The following is a 23,310-nucleotide window of genomic DNA, read 5'->3' on the forward strand; positions in this document are numbered from 1 at the left end:
AAAATTGTGAAGTGAACTATCATATGCAATATTTCAGCCATATAAGAAATAGTTACCCGTTTGCTGAGAAGCGTCCACCAACAGGACAATTTTGGAGCGAGTGTCTGGGCCTGCTGCACAGGTTTCCTTCTGTACTGCAACACTTTTCATAGGTGGTCTCTTGCATTTTATCTGTGGTACTGGTTGCGGAGGCTGCTTCAAATTGAGCAGAGTTTTCAGAATGTTAGATGCATTTCTAAAACTGTTAACAAATGCTGACTACATGCTGTGTACGGTTATATTCACAGGCTGGATTCAAATCTCACGTGTATTTCCACAGCAAGAATCCCAGACTATAACACTGGATTTCTGAGGGTAGATCCAAATGAGGATTAGACCTATGCTGATTCATTGGGGCAAATGTTTGGTGTTAATGATGCGTGTAAACAGAATTACGGAAACCCCGTTCACATGCACGGGATGTAGATTTCACACAGGCACAGCGATGTGAAATCCGACACGTGTACAGAAGCTTTTGAAGCACCCATACACAATAGTTATACAGCCCCAACCATCCAAACACAAAAAATAAAAATACCAACTAGTACAAGTAATACAATATAAAAAGTGCAGTATAAATATACACAACTGTTCATAATATAAAGGAAAAAAAAATAAAAAAATGGAGAACACCATTTTTAACCAAGCAGTATATATAATACAGCATGTCTTGCTAGCCTACCTTTCCACAAACCGTGGATCTTAGAAATTACATTTTATTTGCTGATTAATTACAGATGGATTAAAATAGAGGTTCTAAAACATTTAAAAGGATTTTTTTTCTTTGCATATGAAGACCAATACCCAGAGTGATAAAAACGTGGTGAAAACAGAGCTTTAGTCACATTAGAGACTGTTCTAATATTTCAGAAAATTATTAGATTAGATTTATTTTAAAGCTTCATAAAAAACATAGGCTTCATTCACATTAGCGTTAGGATTGTCTGGCATGCTGTTCTGCAGCACGGCGAACATGCCGAGAGGCAGCCGGACAAAAACCACAGCACGCTGCAGCCGCCTCTCTGCATGTTTGCCGTGCTGCGGCCGCATCTCCATTATAGTGAATGGGGCCGGAGCGGACTTCCGGCAGTAGACATGGGCTAGCGTTAGCACGGATCCGGTAGGCTGTTCCCCTGCCGGACATTCCTAACTCTAATGTGAAAGAGAAGCCATAGCAGTAGCAACGTGGGAGAATACAATTTGTAAAACCATGGCATGAAAATCTCTAATTGATTTTGGGGTCGGGTGACACACTGGTACAGTAAGGGCTGATGGGAAAGGTGATGTTGGAGGAGTTGACATGTCATGTTCTGCATAGGTGACCTCTTATGATCTGCACAATAATGGAGAGTTCCTGGAAATGTTCACAGCAGCAACAAGGAAATGACACAGAATCACAAATCCTCCCCACTGCTAACAGTTACATTGACAGCAATGAAATAAAATAACATAATCCCAGCAGGCCGAAACCATAAACTGCTGTGACATCGAGAGGAGAGGGGAGGCTGCACCCTAAAGGGAATACCCAATGTCTATCCAGAAGGCTGACTCCCTGGAACTGCACTGGAGGAAAGTGATATCAGGGGAGGGGGGGGGGGGGACCACCAAGCTACCCAAGCAGAAGGAACCCGGCCTTTCTGAACATGAACTGGATCCTTGTGATCCCCAACTTCATTTTGATCTCCGATCCCTGCAGGAAGATCTGAAGAAGGCAAGAGAGGGTTTCTTTTTACCTGCATTTTTCTACTCTTCTATAATTATCACTTATAAAGTGCAGTAAAACGCAGGCTGCTATTTCTGTTAGGCAAGAACTTACCTTGTGGACCACAGATGGTCTAGTGGCACTTCTGTTCCTCTGACTGGGTAACACATTAATTTGGGATTGTGAGTTACTGCGGTCATTGCAATCAATAGAAATTGCACTGATAGCATTGGTTGCTTGAAGGGGTGTCGTGTAGGAAGTGGGAAAAGGATGGTAGAATCCCATGACTTGAGCGCATGGCGCTGGCATTAGCTGGTAGTACATGTACTCCGTGGATACAGGTGGCTGAGCGGGTACAATGGGATAAGCAAGGTAAGGTCCTGGAGGATTGGAGCTTGACTGTTGCCATCTAACATCATTTATATACAGGGGGAATTGTCTAAAACAACATAAAAAGACAAAGATCATTAGGATTGCATTGATTCGGATATTTTTCAAAATCAAAAGATTCACAAATCAAAGGCAAAGGACAGTATTAATTAAAAAGAAAACAAAGAGAGGCAGGTATAGTAAATATAAGACAAAAAGATCAATGCTTTGCATAAATCACCGATGCTAAACATAGAAACATAGAATGTGTCGGCAGATAAGAACCATTTGGCCCATCTAGTCTGCCCAATATACTGAATACTATGGATTAGGGTTGTTGCGGGTATCGAAATTTCGATACCCAATCGATACTTCTGTCCCGGTATCGATACGATACCGGGATTTCCATTTTTTCGATACTGGGCTGCGCTTCTGAACATGAGCGCGCTGCTCTCAGCGCGCTCATGTTCTCTCAGCAGCACGGGGAGAAGGAAGCAGTCTCTCCCTCCCCCTGTGCTGCTGCCGCCGCTGCCACCAATGAGAAGAGAGGGGTGGAGGAGCGGCGGGCGCACTGCGCCATCAATGATAGTACTTTTCCTACACAGAGCGGCGCCCAGCGATGTCCCAGCACTCACCATTAGTCCTGGGCGCCGCTCCGTTCGCCCGCTGTGCCCCATTACTGTCTCCTCTCCTGCTCCACATGCTGATTACTATCGGAGGGATGGGGAGGAGACATCAGCTTCTCTAGTGGGCGTTCCTTCCTGCGCTGCGATTGGACAGCGCTACAGCCAGGGAGAAGGAACGCCCACTAGTGAAGCTGATGTCTCCTCCCCATCCCTCCGATAGTAATCAGCATGTGGAGCAGGAGAGGAGACAGTAATGGGGCACTGCGGGCGAACGGAGCGGCGCCCAGGAATAATGGTGAGTGCTGAGACATCGCTGGGCGCCGCTCTGTGTAGCCTAATACTGAAAGTCTGGACCCAGGAAAAGTAGACTTTAACCCATAATACAGAAGGCGGGTGCCGGTAGCAGAATCGCATTGCCGGCATCCTGCCCCTGACACCCGCCTCCTGTATTAAGGGGTAATTATCATTGGTGGTGCAGTGTGCCCCCTCCCCCCCCCCCCCCCCCTCAACCCCGCATCCCATTAAAGTCATTGGTGCCGGCCCCTCTCTACCACCCCAGTATTAAAATCATTGGTGGCAGTGGCCACAAGGTCCTCTCCCCTCCCCCTCATTGGTGGTGCAGTGGCAGCTTCTGATCGGAGCCCCAGCTGTGTAAGCCTGGGGCTCCGATCAGTTGCCATGGCAGCCAGGACGCTACTGAAGCCCTGGCTGCCATGGTAACATCCGTGATGCTGTGTGCACAGAGCACAGAGCAGCAGGGACAGTGTGAAGTCCTAATTACCCTGATAGAGCTCTATCAGGGTGAATAGGACAAGGGATGAAAAGATCCCAGGTTCTGGCCCCTAGGGGGGGGAATCGTTATTAAATAAAAAGTGTAAAAAAAAAAAGGAAAAAAATACCCCACCAACATATGAAGTATGAATCACCCCCTTTTCCCAATTTCACATATAAAATGTATAAATAATAAACATATTACATATTGCCACGTCAGAAAAGTCCAAACTATTAAAATATAAAAAAAATCTATGCGGTGAACGCCAGAACAGAAAAAATAAAAAAATACTGCGCGATTCGCCATTTTTTAAAATGCAGAATGCATGTGGCTTTTTTTTTTTTCACGTGGTATCGAATGGTATCGAGTATCGCAATACTTTTTCATGGTATCGAAACCGAATAAAAAAATTGGTATCGCAACAACTCTACTATGGATAGCCCCCGGCCCTATCGCAGGGCTTGACAAATTTCCTTGGAATCTAGGAGCCAGCTAAAAAAGTTAGGAGCCAGGCAAAGCCCCGTCATAAAATCTATATTGCGATATATATCGTGATATATTGTTTTCTATATTTGGGGGGGGTGTTTAAACTTTTTTTATTTTATTTTTTTACTTTTTATTTAATAACTATTAGTCTCCTTAAGGGCTAGAACCCTTGTCATATTCACCCTAATAGAGCTCTATTAGGGTGAATAGGACTTCACACTCTCCCTGCTGCCCTGTGCTTTGTGCACACAACAGCAGGGAGCTGACCATGGCAGCCAGCCTCTCATGTGCCCCCCAGCCTCTCATGTGCCCCCCCAGCCTCTCATGTGCCCCCCCCAGCCTCTCATGTGCCCCCCCCCAGCCTCTCATGTGCCCCCCCCCAGCCTCTCATGTGCCCCCCCCCAGCCTCTCATGTGCCCCCCCCCCTCTCATGTGCCTTCCCCCCAGCCTCTCATGTGCCCCCCCCCCCTCTGATCAGCCCCCCCCCCCCCTCTGATCAGCCCCTCCAGCCTCTCCCTCTTATCAGCCCCCTCTGGTAACAAACCCACCCCCACTCTCTCCCCAGTATTAATCATTGGTGGCAGTGGCCACAGGGTCCCCCTCCTCCTCCCCCCCCCCCCCCCCCCCCATCATTGGTGGCAGTGGGCAGTTCCGATCGGAGTCCCAGCAGTGTAATGCTGGGGCTCCGATCGGTTACCATGGCAGCCAGAATGCTACTGAAGTCCTGTCTGCGATGGTATGTTAGTGAGCAGCATTATACTCACGTGCGCCGTGGCGCACTTGCGGCAGAGAATTCCGGCAGGCAGTTCAGTCGCCGGAACTGCCTGCCGGATCCGTCAAAACGCATGCAAACTGATGGCATTTGTCAGATGGATCAGGATCCTGATCCGTATGACAAATGCATTGAAATACTGGATCCGTCTCTCCATTGTCATCCGGAAAAACAGATCCGGCATTTATTTATTTTCACATTTTTAGCAGTCTGAACATGCGCAGACCGCAATGCAGGATCCGTTTTTCCGGAACACTCGGGGCCAGATCCGGCATTAATGCATTTTAAATGAGGAAAAATGTTGTATCGGGCATTCCAGAATTTTGGATGGAGATAAAACCGTAGCATGCTGCAGTATTATCTCCGTCCTGAAAAGTCAAAAAGACTGAACTGAAGACATCCTGAACGGAATGCTCTCCATTCAGAATGCATGGGGATAAAACTGATCAGTTCTTCTCCGGTATTGAGCCCCTAGGATGGAACTCAATGTTGGAAAAGAATAACACTAGTGTGAAAGTACCATTAGAAAAACATGGCTGCTTTCTTCCAAAAACAACACCACCACCGTCCACAGGTTGTGAGTGGTATTGCAGCTCTGACTCCAATGGACAGGGGTGGTGCTGTTTTTGGGGGAAAAAATGCAACTATGTTGTTCTAATCCTGGACAACACAATTAAATCTCAGGAAGTGCATTATTTCATTACTCCCCATTAGCAATTTCATGAAATTGTATGTTTTTTTCCCCTCATCCTGGAGGTAGCCCGCCATGTATATGGAAATTGAGACATGGAAATGTACTTCAATTTGTAAGCAGTAGGTTATAGAGCAGGAGCTGAACAGATTTATGTATAGTTTTGTATTGCATTTGATTCATTTAAAGAGTAACTAAACCTTTGACTAAAATTTGTCCTTAATGCCCTAATAGAAGTTTTTCTAATATACTTTATTAATACATTTTCTATTTTTATTAGACTTTTCCCTGACATTTCTGTACACCGCTACAGAGTACGGGCATGACATTTTTATGAATGGGGCTGCAGCGCAGGATTGGCTGAGTGCAGCGGCTCCTGCCTGTGCCTGCTCTGCTAAGCTAAGAGCTGACATGCAGGACGTTTAGCTTAGCGGAGCAGGCAGAAGCAGAAGCCCGCTCCGCTCAGCTAATCCTGACATAGCACATGGTTACAGGGTACCCATGTGCTATGCCAGGAGTTAGTAATCCTCTGGGGGGCACAGGCAGGAGCAGCAATGTGCGCTCTTGCCTGTACACATTAATAAAGTATATTAGAAACATTTTTATTAGGGCATCAGGGAGTCCAGAGGAAAAATCATCAGTAAAATAAAAAAAACTCTAAGAAAATTCTTTAACCTGCTGTATTCAAAGGCAATTTATACATCCATTATTGTGCCAACTTCATATCTTCATAAGTCAATCACAGTTCTTAAGGGCTCTTTCACACCTGCGTTATTGTCTTCCGGCATAGAGTTCCGTCGTCGGGGCTCTATGCCGGAAGAATCCTGATCAGGATTATCCTAATGCATTCTGAATGGAGAGTAATCCGTTCAGGATGCATCAGGATGTCTTCAGTTCCGGTACGGAACGTTTGTTGGCCGGAGAAAATACCGCAGCATGCTGCGCTTTTTGCTCCGGCCAAAAATCCGGAACACTTGCCGCAAGGCCGGATCCGGAATTAATGCCCATTGGAAGGCATTGATCCGGATCCGGCCTTAAGCTAAACGTCGTTTCGGCGCATTGCCGGAGCCGACATTTAGCTTTTTCAGAGTGGTTACCATGGCTGCTGGGACGCTAAAGTCCTGTTTGCCATGGTAAAGTGTAGCGGGGAGCGGGGGAGCAGTGTACTTACCGTCCGTGCGGCTCCCCGGGCGCTCCAGAGTGACGTCAGGGCGCCCCAAGCGCATGGATCACGTGATCGCATGGATCACGTCATCCATGCGCATGGGGCGCTCTGACGTCATTCTGGAGCGCCCCGGGAGCCGCACGGACTGTAAGTATACCGCTCCCCCGATCCCCGCTCCTACTATGGCAACCAGGACTTTAATAGCGTCCTGGGTGCCATAGTAACACTGAAAGCATTTGGAAGACGGTTCCGTCTTCAAATGCTTTCAGTACACTTGCGTTTTTCCGGATCCGGAGTGTAATTCCGGCAAGTGGAGTACATGCCGGATCCGGACAACGCAAGTGTGAAAGAGGCCTAAGTGAACGGTTTCAACCAAGAGGCACAAGTGCCCAGTTTATAACCAATAACATGACATACTGGATGTAGGCCCTTTGTCCTGTACCTCGGGAGAAATTGAACACTGTCCTCATACTGTGCTCGAATACGCAGAGAAGCACTGCCCTATATCATATACATACACTATAAAATAAAGGTAGGTGAGCTGCAGTATCAGGTTCAGCCTTGTAAAAGAAATGTATTTTGAGCACTGGACGTACAGTCCTGCCATGTTACTATGACTAAGCAAACATTACCAAATCTAAACTGAAGTATAGCAGGAGAATATTTACCCAGGTCACAAAGCAAAGTTCACTTCAGAGATAGTTCAGGTGACATACACCAGAGGTGCAGCTTCTATTTATAGCCAGTAAAAGCTCCAAGATCAGAACCGTGCCAAGAATGTGCAGAAAGTTTATGTATCTTGGGCAAGAATGCAAATTACCTATTAGACTGGTTTTCCTGTACAAAGGGGTAGCAGGTTATAAGATAGCTGGGAATGGGAGTGGGTTCCAGTCCGCCAGCATTTCCACCGTCACCAGGAAGAGACATTGGGAGTGCGATGGCCTCAGTCCCCTTCTTCTGAGGGACAAATGGCTCGACTTCAGCGGACAGCTTTCCATTCTAAAAGAGAAAGTATGTTCAAATCAAAGATGAAAATAACAATATGCATATTCTGATTTATCAGCGAGGAAAATAAGAAAGGATGTAGCTTTCTCGGTTATCAGAGGCACAAATCAGTGTTTAAGGCACAAAGACATAAAAACATCCTTCTTGACTTACGGGAGTAAAACAATACTAAACTGGGATAAAAAGAAGTAATATTGATTTGGCCATCTTGGACATGTATGTAATATCCACAGGATGTGCCATAAATGTCAGATGTAGGTCCCTCCTCTAAGACCTGCATTTATATTGAGAACACCCCTGACATGAATGGAACATTGACCATTGAACATTGACATAAATGTCCAAGTTCAGAATATCCATTAAATTGATCACAATACTTCCAGACAACTTTGCATAAATCATTAGTAAGGGCCCTTTCACACTTGAGTTCTTTTCTTCCGGCATAGAGTTCCGTCGTCGGGGCTCTATGCCGGAAGAATCCTGATCAGGATTATCCTAATGCATTCTGAATGGAGAGAAATCTGTTCAGGATGCATCAGGATGTCTTCAGTTCCGGAACGGAACGTTTTTTGGCCGGAGAAAATACCGCAGCATGCTGCGCTTTTTGCTCCGGCCAAAAATCCTGAAGACTTGCCGCAAGGCCGGATCCGGAATTAATGCCCATTGAAAGGCATTGATCCGGATCCGGCCTTAAGCTAAACGTCGTTTCGGCGCATTGCTGGATCCGACGTTTAGCTTTTTCTGAATGGTTACCATGGCTGCCGGGACGCTAAAGTCCTGGCTTTTGCTCCATTGCTCTATTCCAGGCCTCATGCACACGACGGTTATGTGTTTTGCAGTTCACAAATTGCGGATCCCCAAAACACGGATGGCGTCCGTGTGCGTTCCGCCATTTTGCGGAACGGCACAGACAGCCATCGATATAACTCCTTATTCTTGTCCGCAAAAACGGACAAGAATAGGACAGGTTATATATTTTTTGCGACCTTGGAACGGAGAAACGGATGCGGACAGCACACGAAGTGCTGTCCGCATCTTTTGCGGCCTCATTAAAGTCAATGGTTCCGCATCCAAGCCGCAAAAACTGCGGCTCGGATGCGGACCAAAACAACGGTCGTGTGCATGAGGCTTAACATATACATTTTTCACTGGACTTGTTGAGATGGAAAAGTGCCAACCTTTATTCCAGACCTATGCGTTAAATGTGGGACAAAAAAGTTATGTGAACAAGGACTTAGAGGGGTTGTCTGGGTATTTTTTTTTTTTCTTCTTTGTATGTTTCTAACTAGGCAAATGTAAGGGGTTTACCATGCATTTACTTGATCTGCAGTGGCTCCTTTCTCAGATTTCACTGAGGGTCACATGACCTGTGATGTCCGCTTCACAGTGCTATATTTTTTTTCATAACTCCGACAACCCCTTTAACCTGTTATTCTGGCTATGAGCTCATAAATGATATGACTGGATGACATGTAGACATAGATTGTGCCATTTAAATGACAGCTTTCTGTTGCCAAAAAGCAGAACATGTGACGTGTCTACCAAAGAAAAGGAGTGGACTCTTTCATAAACACAGCTGCAAAGGTGCCAGGTTATGTAAATTTTCCGTAAAACCACAATTATGGGCAATTTTGAGATGTTTTCAGTCGAAACATGATTTTTAAACTGATGATCTATCCTATGGATAGATCATCTGCATCTGACCGGCAGGGTTTCCGACACCCGGGACCCCCGTCGATCAGCTGTTTGAGAAGGCAGCGCGGCGGCCTTCTCTCAGTTTCCCTCAGGCCCAGTGATGTCACGACTAGTATCACTGGCCTGGGTGGGGCTAAGCTCTGTTCACTGCTACTGCCAGCGCCATTGTCTTATCAAATAGCTGATCGGCAGGGGTCCTGGGTGTTGGACCCTGCCGATCAGATGCTGATGATAGATCCAGAAGACAGATCATCAGTTTAAAACAGGCATGCTCAACCTGCGGCCCTCCAGCTGTTGCAAAACTACAACTCCCAGCATGCCTGAACAGCCCACAGCTATCAGCCTACAGCAGGGAATTGTGGGAGTTGTAGTTTTACAACAGCTGGAGGGCCGCAGGTTGAGCATGCCTGGTTTAAAAGAACTGCAGAACCCTTTTAAGCTTAAAAAGTTCCATAACTAGGGATTGAAGTGTTGGCGCATGCTCAATGAAATAAGAAGTACTGCACATCATATTCTACAATACACAACTGGTCAGATGGGTGTTTTTGTTGTGTATGCATAGGAATCCGGATGTGGGATAACTTTTAGATTGGTGGGGGGCATACAGAACGGACACACCGTACCCCTAAGGGACCCCCCAACATAAACGAGGCGGGAAGGTTTGTCATGAGCACTGCCACTCCATTCATCTCTTCTGGATTTCTGGAGACAGACAAGTACAGCGCTCGGCTACTTCCACAACTTCCATAGAGATGAATGGCGTGGCAATGCGTATGTCCGACCTGCCACTACGTTGGGGGTAACCAAGGGGTTCGGGGTCTCTGTTCTTGTGACTGGTGGGGGTCCCAGCGGTAGGACTCCCACTAATTAAATCTAATTAAAACTAAATAAATTTAATCCTGTGAATAGGGGAAAACGTGTCACAACCGGAATAAAACATTATCTTCATATCCAAGCAAAGTAGCTATTTCAAAAAGTAAGTGGCCCCCAGAGTGGATTATCTACATGCCACGGGTCATTTACATTCCTTCTGAATCATACCTCACCATACTTTAGTCCACATGTAGAGACCTAAGCAGCAGGTATTCCAAGGTCCAAGTATAATCCATCATTATACATAAGCACACCTACCATTATTTCTATTAACCAGATTAACCCCATGACATCACTGTAATCTATCAGCAGATAAATATAGGCACTGTAAACTGGTCCTGGGCGTATCAAACAAGAGCTGCAGGACACGTGCGAGGTCAGCATGCCAATTGCACGCTCCCTCAAACGTTGCGACATCTGTGGCTTTGTGCGGTGTGATCAAACAGCACATTTCAGAGTGGCCTTTTATTGTGGGCAGTCTAAGGGTCCATTCACACGTCCGCAATTTCGATCCGCATTTTGCGGGAACGGAATTGTGGACCCATTAATTTCTATGGGGCAGCCGCTACAGTATATTTCTTCCACAGAACAGAAGAAAGGGCGGATTTAATAAAAAGCCTGAAAAAAAGAAATATTATAATAATTTAAATAAAAACATTCCTATTTCCATATCTAGTTCATCTGTTTCTGGTCTCCACACTTTTCCTGTGCTGTAAAACACTTTCCACTTACAAATCCAACATCTGTGCACTTGTCTAATGGGTTATATTTCTAGATATGGAAAAATGTATTATACTACTATAATCTTAGTGCCTTTTGTCATAGTTCCCAAAACACGCTGCTCAAAAAATAAATGTCCCTCCCCACCTGCAAGAATATATCTGTCACTAAGAACTCAAGAACTGAGTCATCGGGTTAAAAAGTGCGGAAGAACTATACGACGAGAATAAGAAGAAGAACATCAGGAAAAGGAAATGAAGGGGTTTATGTATGTGAAAATGTGATGATAAACCAGAGCTGCCCTGTCTACAGCAGGAAGTCCGGAAAAATGGGAAAGGAAATAGAGATGAAGTGGACGTGGTTCTATCTAAATGCTGAACATACATGAAGGAGGCCACAATGCACATCTACACAACTTCATCTGGTCTACAAGGAAAAGACTTCCAAGTGATCTTATGACTGTCACAAAACTGACACCACAGAGACTGCCATGACGTCAATTGTGACTTTTTCTCATAGAGAATACCTAGATTTTAACAGTAATTTTTGCAAAGTAAAGTTGCGCTTTTTTAATGCCATGTTATAAATTTATTTTATGGGCACAAATGACAGTAAAATGGCAGGCAAGGGGCACTGTACAGTCAGATCTGAGGTTATATACAGTGTAATCCTCTCAGATTACAATGTATAACATATTTTACGTGTGTGTCACTTTTTGTGTTTATATTTATTTGAATTTCCCGCCCAGTTCCGCTCCCATGCGCAGCTGCTGCTCGCAGGGAACGGAACCAGGAAGTTAAATGCGCTTGCGCCGGTGATCACAGCGGAGGACATCGCCGGCAGAAGGTGAGGGGACTCTGCAATGTTACCCCGAGCGTGACTCGGGGTTACCGCTCCTGGCAGCGAAAATTAACCCCGAGTCACGCTAAGGAATACCGCCAAGGAGGTTAAAGAGAATGTGTCATTAGAAAATGACCTATTGTTTAAAACACATTTTTATGTTAAACATTTTTAATTTTTTAATTTTGGTGATTTTTCCCCCCCCCCCATTTTACTATATATATACACACACACATACATACATACATATATACATACACACTGCTCAAATAAAGGGAACACTTAAACAACACAATGTAACTCCAAGTCAATCACACTTCTGTGAAATCAAACTGTCCACTTAGGAAGCAACACTGAGTGACAATCAATTTCACATGCTGTTGTGCAAATGGGATAGACAACAGGTGGAAATTATAGGCAATTAGCAAGACACCCCCAATAAAGAAGTGGTTCTGCAGGTGGTGATCACAGACCACTTCTCAGTTTCTATGCTTCCTGGCTGATGTTTTGGTCACTTTTGAATGCTGGCGGTGCTTTCACTCTAGTGGTAGCAGGAGACGGAGTCTACAACCCACACAAGTGGCTCAGGTAGTGCAGCTTATCCACGATGGCACATCAATGCGAGCTGTGGCAAGAAGGTTTGCTGTGTCTGTCAGCGTAGTGTCCAGAGCATGGAGGCGCTACCAGGGGACAGGCCAGTACATCAGGAGACATGGAGGAGGCCGTAGGAGGGCAACAACCTAGCAGCAGGACCGCTACCTCCGCCTTTGTGCAAGGAAGAACAGGAGGAGCACTGCCAGAGCCCTGCAAAATGACCTCCAGCATGCCAGAAATGTGCATGTGTCTGCTCAAATGGTCAGAAACAGACTCCATGAGGGTGATATGAGGGCCCGACGTCCACAGGTGGGGGTTGTGCTTACAGCCCAACACCGTGCAGGACGTTTGGCATTTGCCAGAGAACACCAAGATTGGCAAATTCGCCACTGGCGCCCTGTGCTCTTCACAGATGAAAGCAGGTTCACACTGAGCACATGTGACAGACTTGACAGAGTCTGGAGACGCCGTGGAGAATGTTCTGCTGCCTGCAACATCCTCCAGCATGACCGGTTTGGCATTGGGTCAATAATGGTGTGGGGTGGCATTTCTTTGGAGAGCCGCACAGCCCTCCATGTGCTCGCCAGAGGTAGACTGACTGCCATTAGGTACCGAGATGAGATCCTCAGACCCCTTGTGAGACCATATGCTGGTGTGGTTGGCCCTGGGTTCCTCCTAATGCAAGACAATGCTAGACCTCATGTGGCTGGAGTGTGTCAGCAGTTCCTGCAAGACGAAGGCATTGATGCTATGGACTGGCCCGCCCGTTCACCAGACCTGAATCCAATTGAGCACATCTGGGACATCATGTCTCGCTCTATCCACCAACGTCACGTTGCACCACAGACTGTCCAGGAGTTGGCAGATGCTTTAGTCCAGGTCTGGGAGGAGATCCCTCAGGAGACCGTCCGCCACCTCATCAGGAGCATGCACAGGCGTTGTAGGGATGTCATACAGGCACGTGAAGGCCACACACACTACTGAGCCTCATTTTGACTTGTTTTAAGGACATTACATCAAAGTTGGATCAGCCTGTAGTGTGTTTTTCCACTTTCATTTTGAGTGTGACTCCAAATCCAGACCTCCATGGGTTGAAAAATTTGATTTCCATTTTTTTATTTTTGTGTGATTATATTTTCAGCACATTCAACAATGTAAAGAACAAAGTATTTCAGAAGAATATTTAATTAATTCAGATCTAGGATGTGTTATTTTTGTGTTCCCTTTATTTTTTTGAGCAGTATATATATATATATATATATATATTTTTTTTTTTTTTTTTTTTTGGTTGATGGCATAACAGACCCCATTGAATTCTATGGGAGAGTCACAGTTAGGTCCATATATATTTGGACACTAACACAAATTATTATATATTTTTTTTTTTACCTGTTTACTAAAACCTATTCAAGTTATAGTTATATAATGGACGTGGGCATAAAGTCCAGACTTTTAGATTTCATTTGAGAGTATTCACATTAAAATTAGATGAAGGGTTTAGGAGTTTCAGCTCCTTTACACGTGGCACCCTGTTTTTAAAGGGACCAAAAGTAATTTGACAACTGACTCAGAGGCTGTTTCATGGGCAGGTGTGGGCAATTCCTTTATTATTTCATTCTCAATTAAGCACATAAAAGGCCTGGAGTTCATTTGAGGTGTGGTGCTTGCATTTTGAAGATTTTGCTGAGAAGTAAACATGCGGTCAAAGGAGATCTCCATGCAGGTGAAACAAGCCATCCTTCATCTGCGAAAAACAGAAAAAAAAAACATCCGAGAAATTGCTACACTATTAGGAGTGACAAAATCTACAGTTTGGTACATCCTGAGAAAGAAAGCACTGGTGACCTCAACAATGCAAAAATACCTGGACGCCCACGGAAGACAACAAGTGGTGGATGATCGCAGAATAATTACCACGGTGAAGAGAAACCCCTTCACAACAGCCAACCAAGTGAACAACACTCTCCAGGATATAGGCGTATCAATATCCAAATCTACCATAAAGAGAAGACTGCATGAAAGTAAATACAGAGGGTTCACTGCACAGTGCAAGCCACTCATAAGCCTCAAGAATAAGGCCAGATTGGACTTTGCTAAAAAAAAAACATCAGGCAGTCATTGCCAACAAAGGGTTTCCAACCAAGTATTAGAAATTAACATTTTATTTACAATTATTACTACTTTTGAGCCCCTGAAATGAAGGGATTGAGTTTAAGGGTACTTTCACACTTGCGGCAGGACGGATCCGACATGCTGTTCACTATGTTGGATCCGTCCTGCGGCTATTTCGCCGTGCCCCCGGGCCGCCGCTCCGTCCCCACTGACTAAAATGGGGACGGGGGCGGAGCTCCGGCGCAGCACGGCGAAAGGCCGCCGGACTAAAATTACTGCATGTCAGGTTTTTTAGTTTGGCGGCTTTCGCCGTGCTGCGCCGGAGCTCGGCCCCCGTCCTCATTATAGTCAATGGGGACGTAGCGGCGGCACGGCGAAATAGCCGCAGGACGGATCCGACATGGTGAACAGCATGTCGGATCCGTCCTGCCGCAAGTGTGAAACTAGCCTAAAAAATGCTTTAGTTCCTCACATTTTTATGCAATCATTTTGTTTAACCCACTGAATTAGAGCTGAAAGTCTGAACTTCACCTGCATCCGAATTGTTTTGTTTAAATTCCATTGTGGTAATGTACAGAACAAAAATGAGAAACCTGTTGTCTCTGTCCAAATATATATGGACCTAACTGGGCATGCTCTGTGACCTGAGCAGAGGTCATTGTGAAAGAGAAGAATAGATAAGCTCTGACAATCACCCATTGTCAATGGTGGATCCTGTCTTATCTACACACTAGTGTCATTATCACCCAGGCAGAATTACAATGGCAAGTAACACCTGAGACGGCTGCTGAAAAGTTACCTGTACAGAACAGAAAATCATGACCTATGAATAGACATGTCTGAAAATTGCAGGATTATATAAAAAAATTTAAATATAGATAGTAACATAGAAAAAAAATAAAAATGATGTTGAACATAAAAATGTGATTTAAATAGGTATTTTTTGATGACACACTCCCTTTAAGAGACAAGCAAGACATATGCCTTTACAGAGCACATCATAACATGCCTTCTACCCTCCACGGTTTCTCCAATAACATTATCCAACTTCTATATAATGACCCTCCCCCCAATGCCCGGGTCCCTCGTATACATTATACTTACCCGCTTCGCTCTGGATCCCTGCATGGCTGCTGCATCTCCCTGTCACGGGGATCAAAACATCCAGCGACGGGGATGAGCCTCCCTAGCGTCACCCACTGGGAGATGCATTGGAACATGCAAGGATCCAGAGCGACGCAGGTGCCAGAGAGTAGGTAAGTATATTGTATACGAGGGGCCCAGGCATTCGGGGGGGCATTATATGGATTGGATAACCCCTTTAACTTCTAAATGTTACCTGGAAGAAACACACAACACTATGTGTGGAGAAAAAAAGGCACAGCACACCAACATCAAAACCTCATCCCAACTGTGAAGTATGGTGGTGGGGGGCATCATGGTTTGGGGCTGCTTTGCTGCGTCAGGGCCTGGACGGATTTCTATCATCGAAGGAAAAATGAATTCCCAAGTTTATCAAGACATTTTGCAGGAGAACTTAAGGCCATCTGTCCACCAGCTGAAGCTCAACAGAAGATGGGTGTTGCAACGGGACAACGACCCAAAGCATAGAAGTAAATCAACAACAGAATGGCTTAAACAGAAGAAAATACGCCTTCTGGAGTGGCCCAGTCAGAGTCCTGACCTCAACCCGATTAAGATGCATGACCTCAAGAAAGCGATTCACACCAGACATCCCAAGAATATTGCTGAACTGAAACATTTCTGTAAAGAGGAATGGTCAAGAATTACTCCTGACCATTGTGCACGTCTGATCTGCAACTACAGTTATTGCTGCCAAAGGAGGTTCAACCAGTTATTAAATCCAAGGGTTCACATACTTTTTCCACCTGCACTGTGAATGTTTACATGGTGTGTTCAATAAAAACATGGTAACATTTAATTCTTTGTGTGTTATTAGTTTAAGCAGACTGTGATTGTCTATTGTTGTGATTTAGGCTACTTTCACACTAGTGTTCGGGGCTCCGCTTGTGAGCTCCGTTTGAAGGGTCTCACAAGCGGCCCCGAACACATCCGTACTGCCCTAATGCATTCTGAGTGGATGCGGATCCGCTCAGAATGCATCAGTCTGGCAGCGTTCAGCCTCCGCTCAGCAAGCGGACACCTGAACGCTACTTGCAGCGTTCGGGTGTCCGCCTGGTCGTGCGGAGGCAAGCGGATCCGTCCAGACTTACAATGTAAGTCAATGGGGACGGATCCGTTTGAATTTGACACTATATGGCTCAATTTTCAAACGGATCCGTCCCCATTGACTTTCAATGTAAAGTCTGGACGGATCCGTCTGAAGCTACTTTCACACCTAGAATTTTTTCTACAATATAATGCAGACGGATCCGTTCTGAACAGATCATAAGTCTGCATAATATGATCGGATCCTTCTGGTCAGACCCCAGACGGATCCGCTCTGAACGCTAGTGTGAAAGTAGCCTTAGATGAAGATTAGATCACATTTTATGACCAATTTGTGCAGAAATCCATATCATTCCGAAGGGTTCACATACTTTTTCTTGCAACTGTATAATCACTACAAACAAATGGGTAAAAACAGAGGTAGACAGCTTACTAACAAATAGTCTTCAGAAGTTTTCTGTTGTTTTCTCTATTTCTGAAGCCTCACCTTCTTGCCATCCCACCCTTTCTCCTGATAGCCCTGCGAATCCCTTCATGAAAATGGAGACTGATTGGGAGTGCACGTGACAACACCCTGTCCATCTGCACTTCCCATAGAAGCACACTTCACCAGCTCCAGTTTCCTCATAGTCCAGGAAGAAAACTGGTGCAAGTGCAATACATTTCACTGGGAGGCTTGATTGAGAATTGATGAGGTTGAGTCATGAGCCCCTCGGAATCCAATTTTCAGCTTGGGACGGAGCAGCAGAACTATCCAGAGAAAGGATAGGATGGCAAGAAGAGAGAGAAAACAGTGCCACACTACTGAAGAATATTAGTAAAGCTGCCTGTATCCCCTTTATTCTGTACAGCTCTCGGTCTCTTTGCCGTGCTTTTTTTTTTCCCCAGACAGGGGAATTGTCTAGCAAACAAGATGGACTACAAACACCAACAGACCAGACATGTAACAACAACTAGACATACCACACCACACAGAGCAGGGAAAGGAAGGTGACATCGAGAGGACATGGGGGAGACATCGATGTCCCACTAGGTGGCCCTCAAGGACTGGGCAGATGAAACACCCAGGACAGGAGCAAGGCTCCAGCACCAACTGAGGCTGGAGGACAACTGACTCCATCCTACAAGCCACAGGCAATATAAACACCAAGTGACCACACGACAGCGAAGGAACCAGGAGAAAGGAGGAAAGCAAACACATGCTGCAAAACAACACGTTGCCCCCGGCTAACGTGTCACGGTGCACAACAAGACCGAGAAACAGCCGTGACATATTCACTCTTTTGTACTGATTATATACAAGGCGGACGACCCCTTTAACATATTTCTTAGGGGAGAAAGGGAGGGATGGGGACAAACTGCAGTCAAATCTGACCTTTCCACTGATACTGTAATATATTCTTTCCTTCTTTCTACCTTTTTGTCGGGGTATTCCCACCTTTGACCTCAGGGTATGTCATAAGCCTCTGATGGATGTGGGTCCTGGCGCTGGTACTTGTACCTACCTCCATAAAAGGGGTCACCTGCCTGGTGAGAAGGAGAATGACTGGAAGTTAGCCGACCACATGCACACAGCCATTTCCATGACTCCCATAAGAATGGAGGGAACAGCACAAGTGCACAGCCATTGCCCAATCATTGTCTACCAGGGGGTATTCCAGCTCTTTGAAATTGATGACCTATCTTACAGGTAGGTAATTAGTACGAGACTGGTGGGGGTCTTACTCCTGGCAATCGCTGATCAGCTGTTTTTGTGAATGGGAGCCGAGCTGCAGTAGATAGTGGACGGTGTCTTCTATTTCTAGCTCCAACAGCTGTTTAGTTTCCGATGTGGGTACTGCTGAAAAAAGCTGATTGGTGGGGGTTCTATCTGGAGGCTGGAATACCCCTTTAATGTGATTTCAAAGTTCTTGGAAGAGACTAGTGCTTTAAAACTCATTTATTGTAGGAAACTTTATTCATAAGATGTCAGTACCGCAGCACTTTACAATCAGAGATGTGTTTGTAGCTTTTTATTATATGTTTGTACAGTTATTCTTTACATCACAGCCAACATGCTTGCACAGATAGGAGTACAGCAATTCATGCTCTTTTGGACTTCTAGTGCAGCAGCTGTAAATGAACCCCAGCCTTTGTCTTTTGTGTAGCTCTTGGTGACAGAAGATGTCGCTAGCAGGAACAGGCTGGTAAGCCGCCCAAGGACAGGGTACTGTATATATTTAGATAAATAAAATGCTTTTGTCTATTGTCATTGTATTTACATTCAGCTGGATGTCAGTAAATGTAGAGCATTTTATGGCCACGCTACTAGAAGCAAGTGTCTCAGAGCTGTCACACTGAGGAGTATTCGAAACTTCAAAAATTTCACAGGCGATGGTAACATGACAAGTCACATGCCTCTCGGCGCAAATCAATTACTGCAAATCATATGTAAAATTCTATTTAAAGGTTTTCAGTGTAAGACTTCCTTGAGTGAGTGAAGCTGAAGGAATGCTAGCCATGTAGCCAAACAGGAAACCAGCACACTTCGCGAAACAACTACCTACAGGCCGACCAGCGCTCGCTATGTTGACCCTTCACAATGACTGAAATGTTACATCGGGAAACTTGCTGTAAGTAAAGAGGCAGCAGTTCCACACAATGCTAGAGAGACGGATTCTACCTAGTATAGTTATTCGGCACCGAATACAGAGCGCTCATTAGATGGCAAAATGCTTTTGTTTGCCACATGAAACTTATGGCAGTTTTATGCCATTCCCAATGTTACAGAAGTGTAAAGGTTAGGAACGAGGCGATCAAACGCAGTGTAAGGCCTCATGCACACGACCGTGGTGTGTTTTGCGGTCCGCAAATCGCAGATCCGCAAAACACGGATGGCATCTGTGCGCGTTCCACAATTTGCGGAACGGCACGGACAGCCTTCAATATAAATGCCTATTCTTGTCCGCAAAGCGCGGACAAGAATAGGACATGTTATATTTTTTTTAGCGGGGCCAAGGAACGGAGCAACGGATGCGGACAGCACACTAAGTGCTGTCCGCATCTTTTGCAGCCCCATTGAAGTGAACGGGTCCGCATCAGAGCCGCCAAAACAGAGGCTTGGAATGCAGACCCAAACAACGGCCGTGTGCATGAGGCCTAATACAGCACCAGCAGAGCGTATGAGATTAGAAAAAAGTAAAGTGTGCGTGACATTTATCTAAGGTGCGGAAATTGGATTTTGACATCAATTGTTGTTGCTTTTTTATGGGGGCAGATTTCACCCTTTCCAATGGAAGAGTGAGATCTGCAGCAAAACTGCATCAAATACCACACAAAGCGCCCCAAAACCGTGATAAATAGTGTTGGTGCAGGTGCAGCCACCCTAAAGCCTCATACAGGTCCTTGCCCGTATTGCGGCCCGCAAACAGCGAGTCTGCAATACACGGGCACCAGCCATGTGCGCACCGTATCACTTGAATTGGTCCGCAGAACGGAGGCACAGATCAGAAGCCCACCAAAGCACTACGGAGCGCTTCCGTGGGTTTTCTGTCCGTGCCTCCACACCAAAAAATGTAGTGTATGCACTACTTTTTGAGTTGTGGACCATCGGTTGGTGAAAACAATGCATCGTTTTCTTTTCACTTCGCACATACTTTGTGTCGGTCTATCACATAAAATCCCAATAAAATACATTTAAGTTTGTGGGTGTAACGTGAAAAAAATTGTCGAAAAGTTCAAGGGGTATGAATACTTTTTCAAGGCACTGTATATGAGGTGGATTTCCTGCTGTGGAATTGCAGACAGGAAACCTACACACTACATAAAAAACCTGCACTTTTTATTGATGTCTATGAAATTTCTTGCCAGTCCAATAAAAAATTAACTATTCTCCTGGATGTGTAACCTGCTTCTAAGGCCTCATGCACACGACCGGATGTGTTCTGCGGTCCGCAGATTGCGGATCCGTGTTTTGCGGATCCGCGATTTGCGGACTACAAAACACACACACTGGTCGTGTGCATGTAGCCTTAAGGGGATGACCACAAAGGAAGAAAAAAAAAAAAATCACAGATTTCACCGCAGCTTCCATGGCGACTCTGTATGTTTTACAAGTGGATTTTGTTGCAGGTTTGCCACAACCTATGCATTGCTAGGGGTATATGCACACTGCAGTTTAGTTTATGCAGATTTTCCGCCTGGATTTTGTGGGGTTTTGCTCTGGTAGATAGGGTATTAGCGCGCGCAGTACAGAGGCAAAATACAAGTTCTTAACTCAAAACGTCAGTGTTTATTCACACTTGAGGCAATTGCACAAAACAGCAAGTACAGTAACTTTGCAGTCTTGGTGTTAATTCACACACACTGGAAAGTTCATATAACACAAGTCACCTTGCTGGCAGTTCTGCCTCCAGTGGTCCACAGCAGGCTTTAGGGGGCCTGTTTCCCCAGGATGCGGCTCTCAGCCCTCCAGCACGACACAAAGCTTTAGATACCAAAAACAGAGACCTCTCTGCTGAGTCCAGCTGCCTATTTAGGGACAGCCAGGTGCTGCCAAAACCCGGCCTGGATCATGGGGAGTAGTCACCCACCCAGCACTTTGATTACTCCCAGTAAGAGCCGTCACGGATCAGCTATTACAGCCATACTAGCTAGCAAGGTGTCAAACAGCAACGGCTGCTGACACAGAAAACCGGCTCTTACTCCACAGAGGCCAGGAACCTCGGTGACACATACCTATCATCTACGATGATTCCTTGTACCTTCTTACAATTTTCAGACGGAGTTCACTGTTTTTATTGCATAGAAAAACAAAGCAATTAAACAGAGCAGCAATGACAATGTAGGCAGTAGATATCTCCAATTCCAGATCCAGATAAAACATAAAGTACAGTGCAAAGACGGACATAGAGAACGACCTATCTCCCTGGGCCACACACAATGTGGCCTAAAGGAATCAGGCACCACATAATACATACATATCAAGTGGCTCAGCAATGGGGGAAACAAAAAGTGTAACTCATAGAGCCATGACTGCTCAAATCGGATTTTTTTTTATTTAAAATCAGATTTTTTTTAATTTAAATCAGATTTTTTTTTCTTTAAATCAGATTTTTTTTTTATATTAAATGCTTTTTGAGGAAAATATATTACCATCCAAAGGTTATTCCATCATGAAATAAAGATTAGTTTTTTAATTATGTAGAATAAGGCTGTATATGTTTAATTTTTTTGGTAAAAAAAATTCCATTAATCCATTCACAATGTCATGCTCTTCCAGAGGTTTTTGTAAGGGTACTTTCACACTTGCGTTTTTCTTTTCCGGCATAGAGTTCCGTCACAGGGGCTCTATACCGGAAAAGAACTGATCTAGCATATCCCCATGCATTCTGAATGGAGAGTAAGGCTAATTGCAGATCCGCAACACACCAGCCTGGCACCCCTATAGAAATGCCTATTCTTGTCCGCAGCCGCAGTTCTATCTTTTGCGGAGCTGCGGGACCCGAAGATCGGGGCTGCGCTCCGCAAATGCGGATGCGGACAGCACACTGTGTGCTGTCCGCATCCATTCCGTCCCCATAGAGAATGAATAGGTCCGCATCTGTTCCGCAAAATTGCGGAAAAAACGGATGCGGACCCATTTGCGGACGTGTGAATGGAGCCTAATCCGTTCAGGATGCATCAGGATGTCTTCAGTTCAGTCGTTTTGACTGATCAGGCAAAAGATAAAACCGTAGCATGCTGCGGTTTTATCTCCGGCGAAAAAAACTGAAGACTTGCCTGAATGCCGTCATTTTTCCCCATAGGAATCTTTTGCATTCAAAATACCGGAATGCCGGATCCGTCCTTCTGGCCTGCGCATGCGCAGACCAGTAAAAGTGTGAAAAAAGATACAAGACGGATCCGTCTGTCCGCATGACAAGCGGAGAGACGGATCCGCTCTTGCAATGCATTTGTAAGACGGATCCGCATCCAGATCCGTCTCACAAATGCTTTCAGTCACATGCAGATCGGCGAATGCGGCGGAACTGCCTGTCGGCGAAACCGACGGAACTGCCTGTCGGATCACACTGCCGCAAGTGTGAAAGTAGCCTAAGGCTCCATTCACACGTCCGTGGTGTGTTGCAGACCCGCAAATTGCGGATCCGCAACACACCCGCGTGGCACCCCTATAGAAATGCCTATTCTTGTCCGCAAGCTGCGGACAAGAATAGGACATGTTCTATCTTTTGCGGAGCTGCGGACCTGAAGATCGGGGCCGCGCTCCACAAATGCGGATGCTGACAGCACACTGTGCGCTGTCCGCATCCATTCCGTCCCCATAGAAAATGAATGGGTCCGCACCCGTTCCGCAAAATTGCGGAACGGATGTGGACCCATTTGCGGACGTGTGAATGGAGCCTAAGGGTCCATTCACACGTCTGTTTTTTCTTTCCTGATCTGTTCCGTTTTATGCGGAACAGATCTGGACCAGTTCTGTACCCATTCATTTTCAATGGGTCCTGGAAAAAAATCGGACAGCACAATGTGTGCTGTCCGTTTCCGTTGTTCCGTTCCGCATGTCTGAAAAAATATAAAACTGGTCCTATTCTTTTCCGCAAAAATCGGATCCTGGTACAATACAAAGTCAATGGATCCGCAAAAAACGGAAGACATTCGTATGTCATTACGTATGTCAT

The 23,310-nt window shown here is 45.5% G+C and overlaps 1 protein-coding gene across 4 annotated transcripts in view; it reads right to left on the reverse strand.

Annotated features, from left to right (window-relative positions):
* Nucleotides 1–23,310, reverse strand: part of SECISBP2L (SECIS binding protein 2 like) — a 50,083-nt gene that overhangs the window by 20,995 nt on the left and 5,778 nt on the right. For 2 of the 4 annotated variants that reach the window (XM_040414012.1, XM_040414009.1), the window contains exons 2-4: nt 7,443–7,621; nt 1,856–2,180; nt 57–192 (exon numbers count right to left, since the gene is read on the reverse strand). In XM_040414012.1, the coding sequence (XP_040269946.1) occupies nt 57–192; nt 1,856–2,180; nt 7,443–7,621 (640 nt within the window). Of the gene's footprint in view, nt 1–56; nt 196–1,855; nt 2,181–7,442; nt 7,622–23,310 lie in introns of all 4 variants that reach the window. The other 2 variants (XM_040414011.1, XM_040414008.1) reach the window with 1 other exon arrangement.

The sequence above is a fragment of the Bufo bufo genome, chromosome 1, assembly GCF_905171765.1.
Source record: "Bufo bufo chromosome 1, aBufBuf1.1, whole genome shotgun sequence".
Lineage (NCBI taxonomy): Eukaryota > Metazoa > Chordata > Amphibia > Anura > Bufonidae > Bufo > Bufo bufo.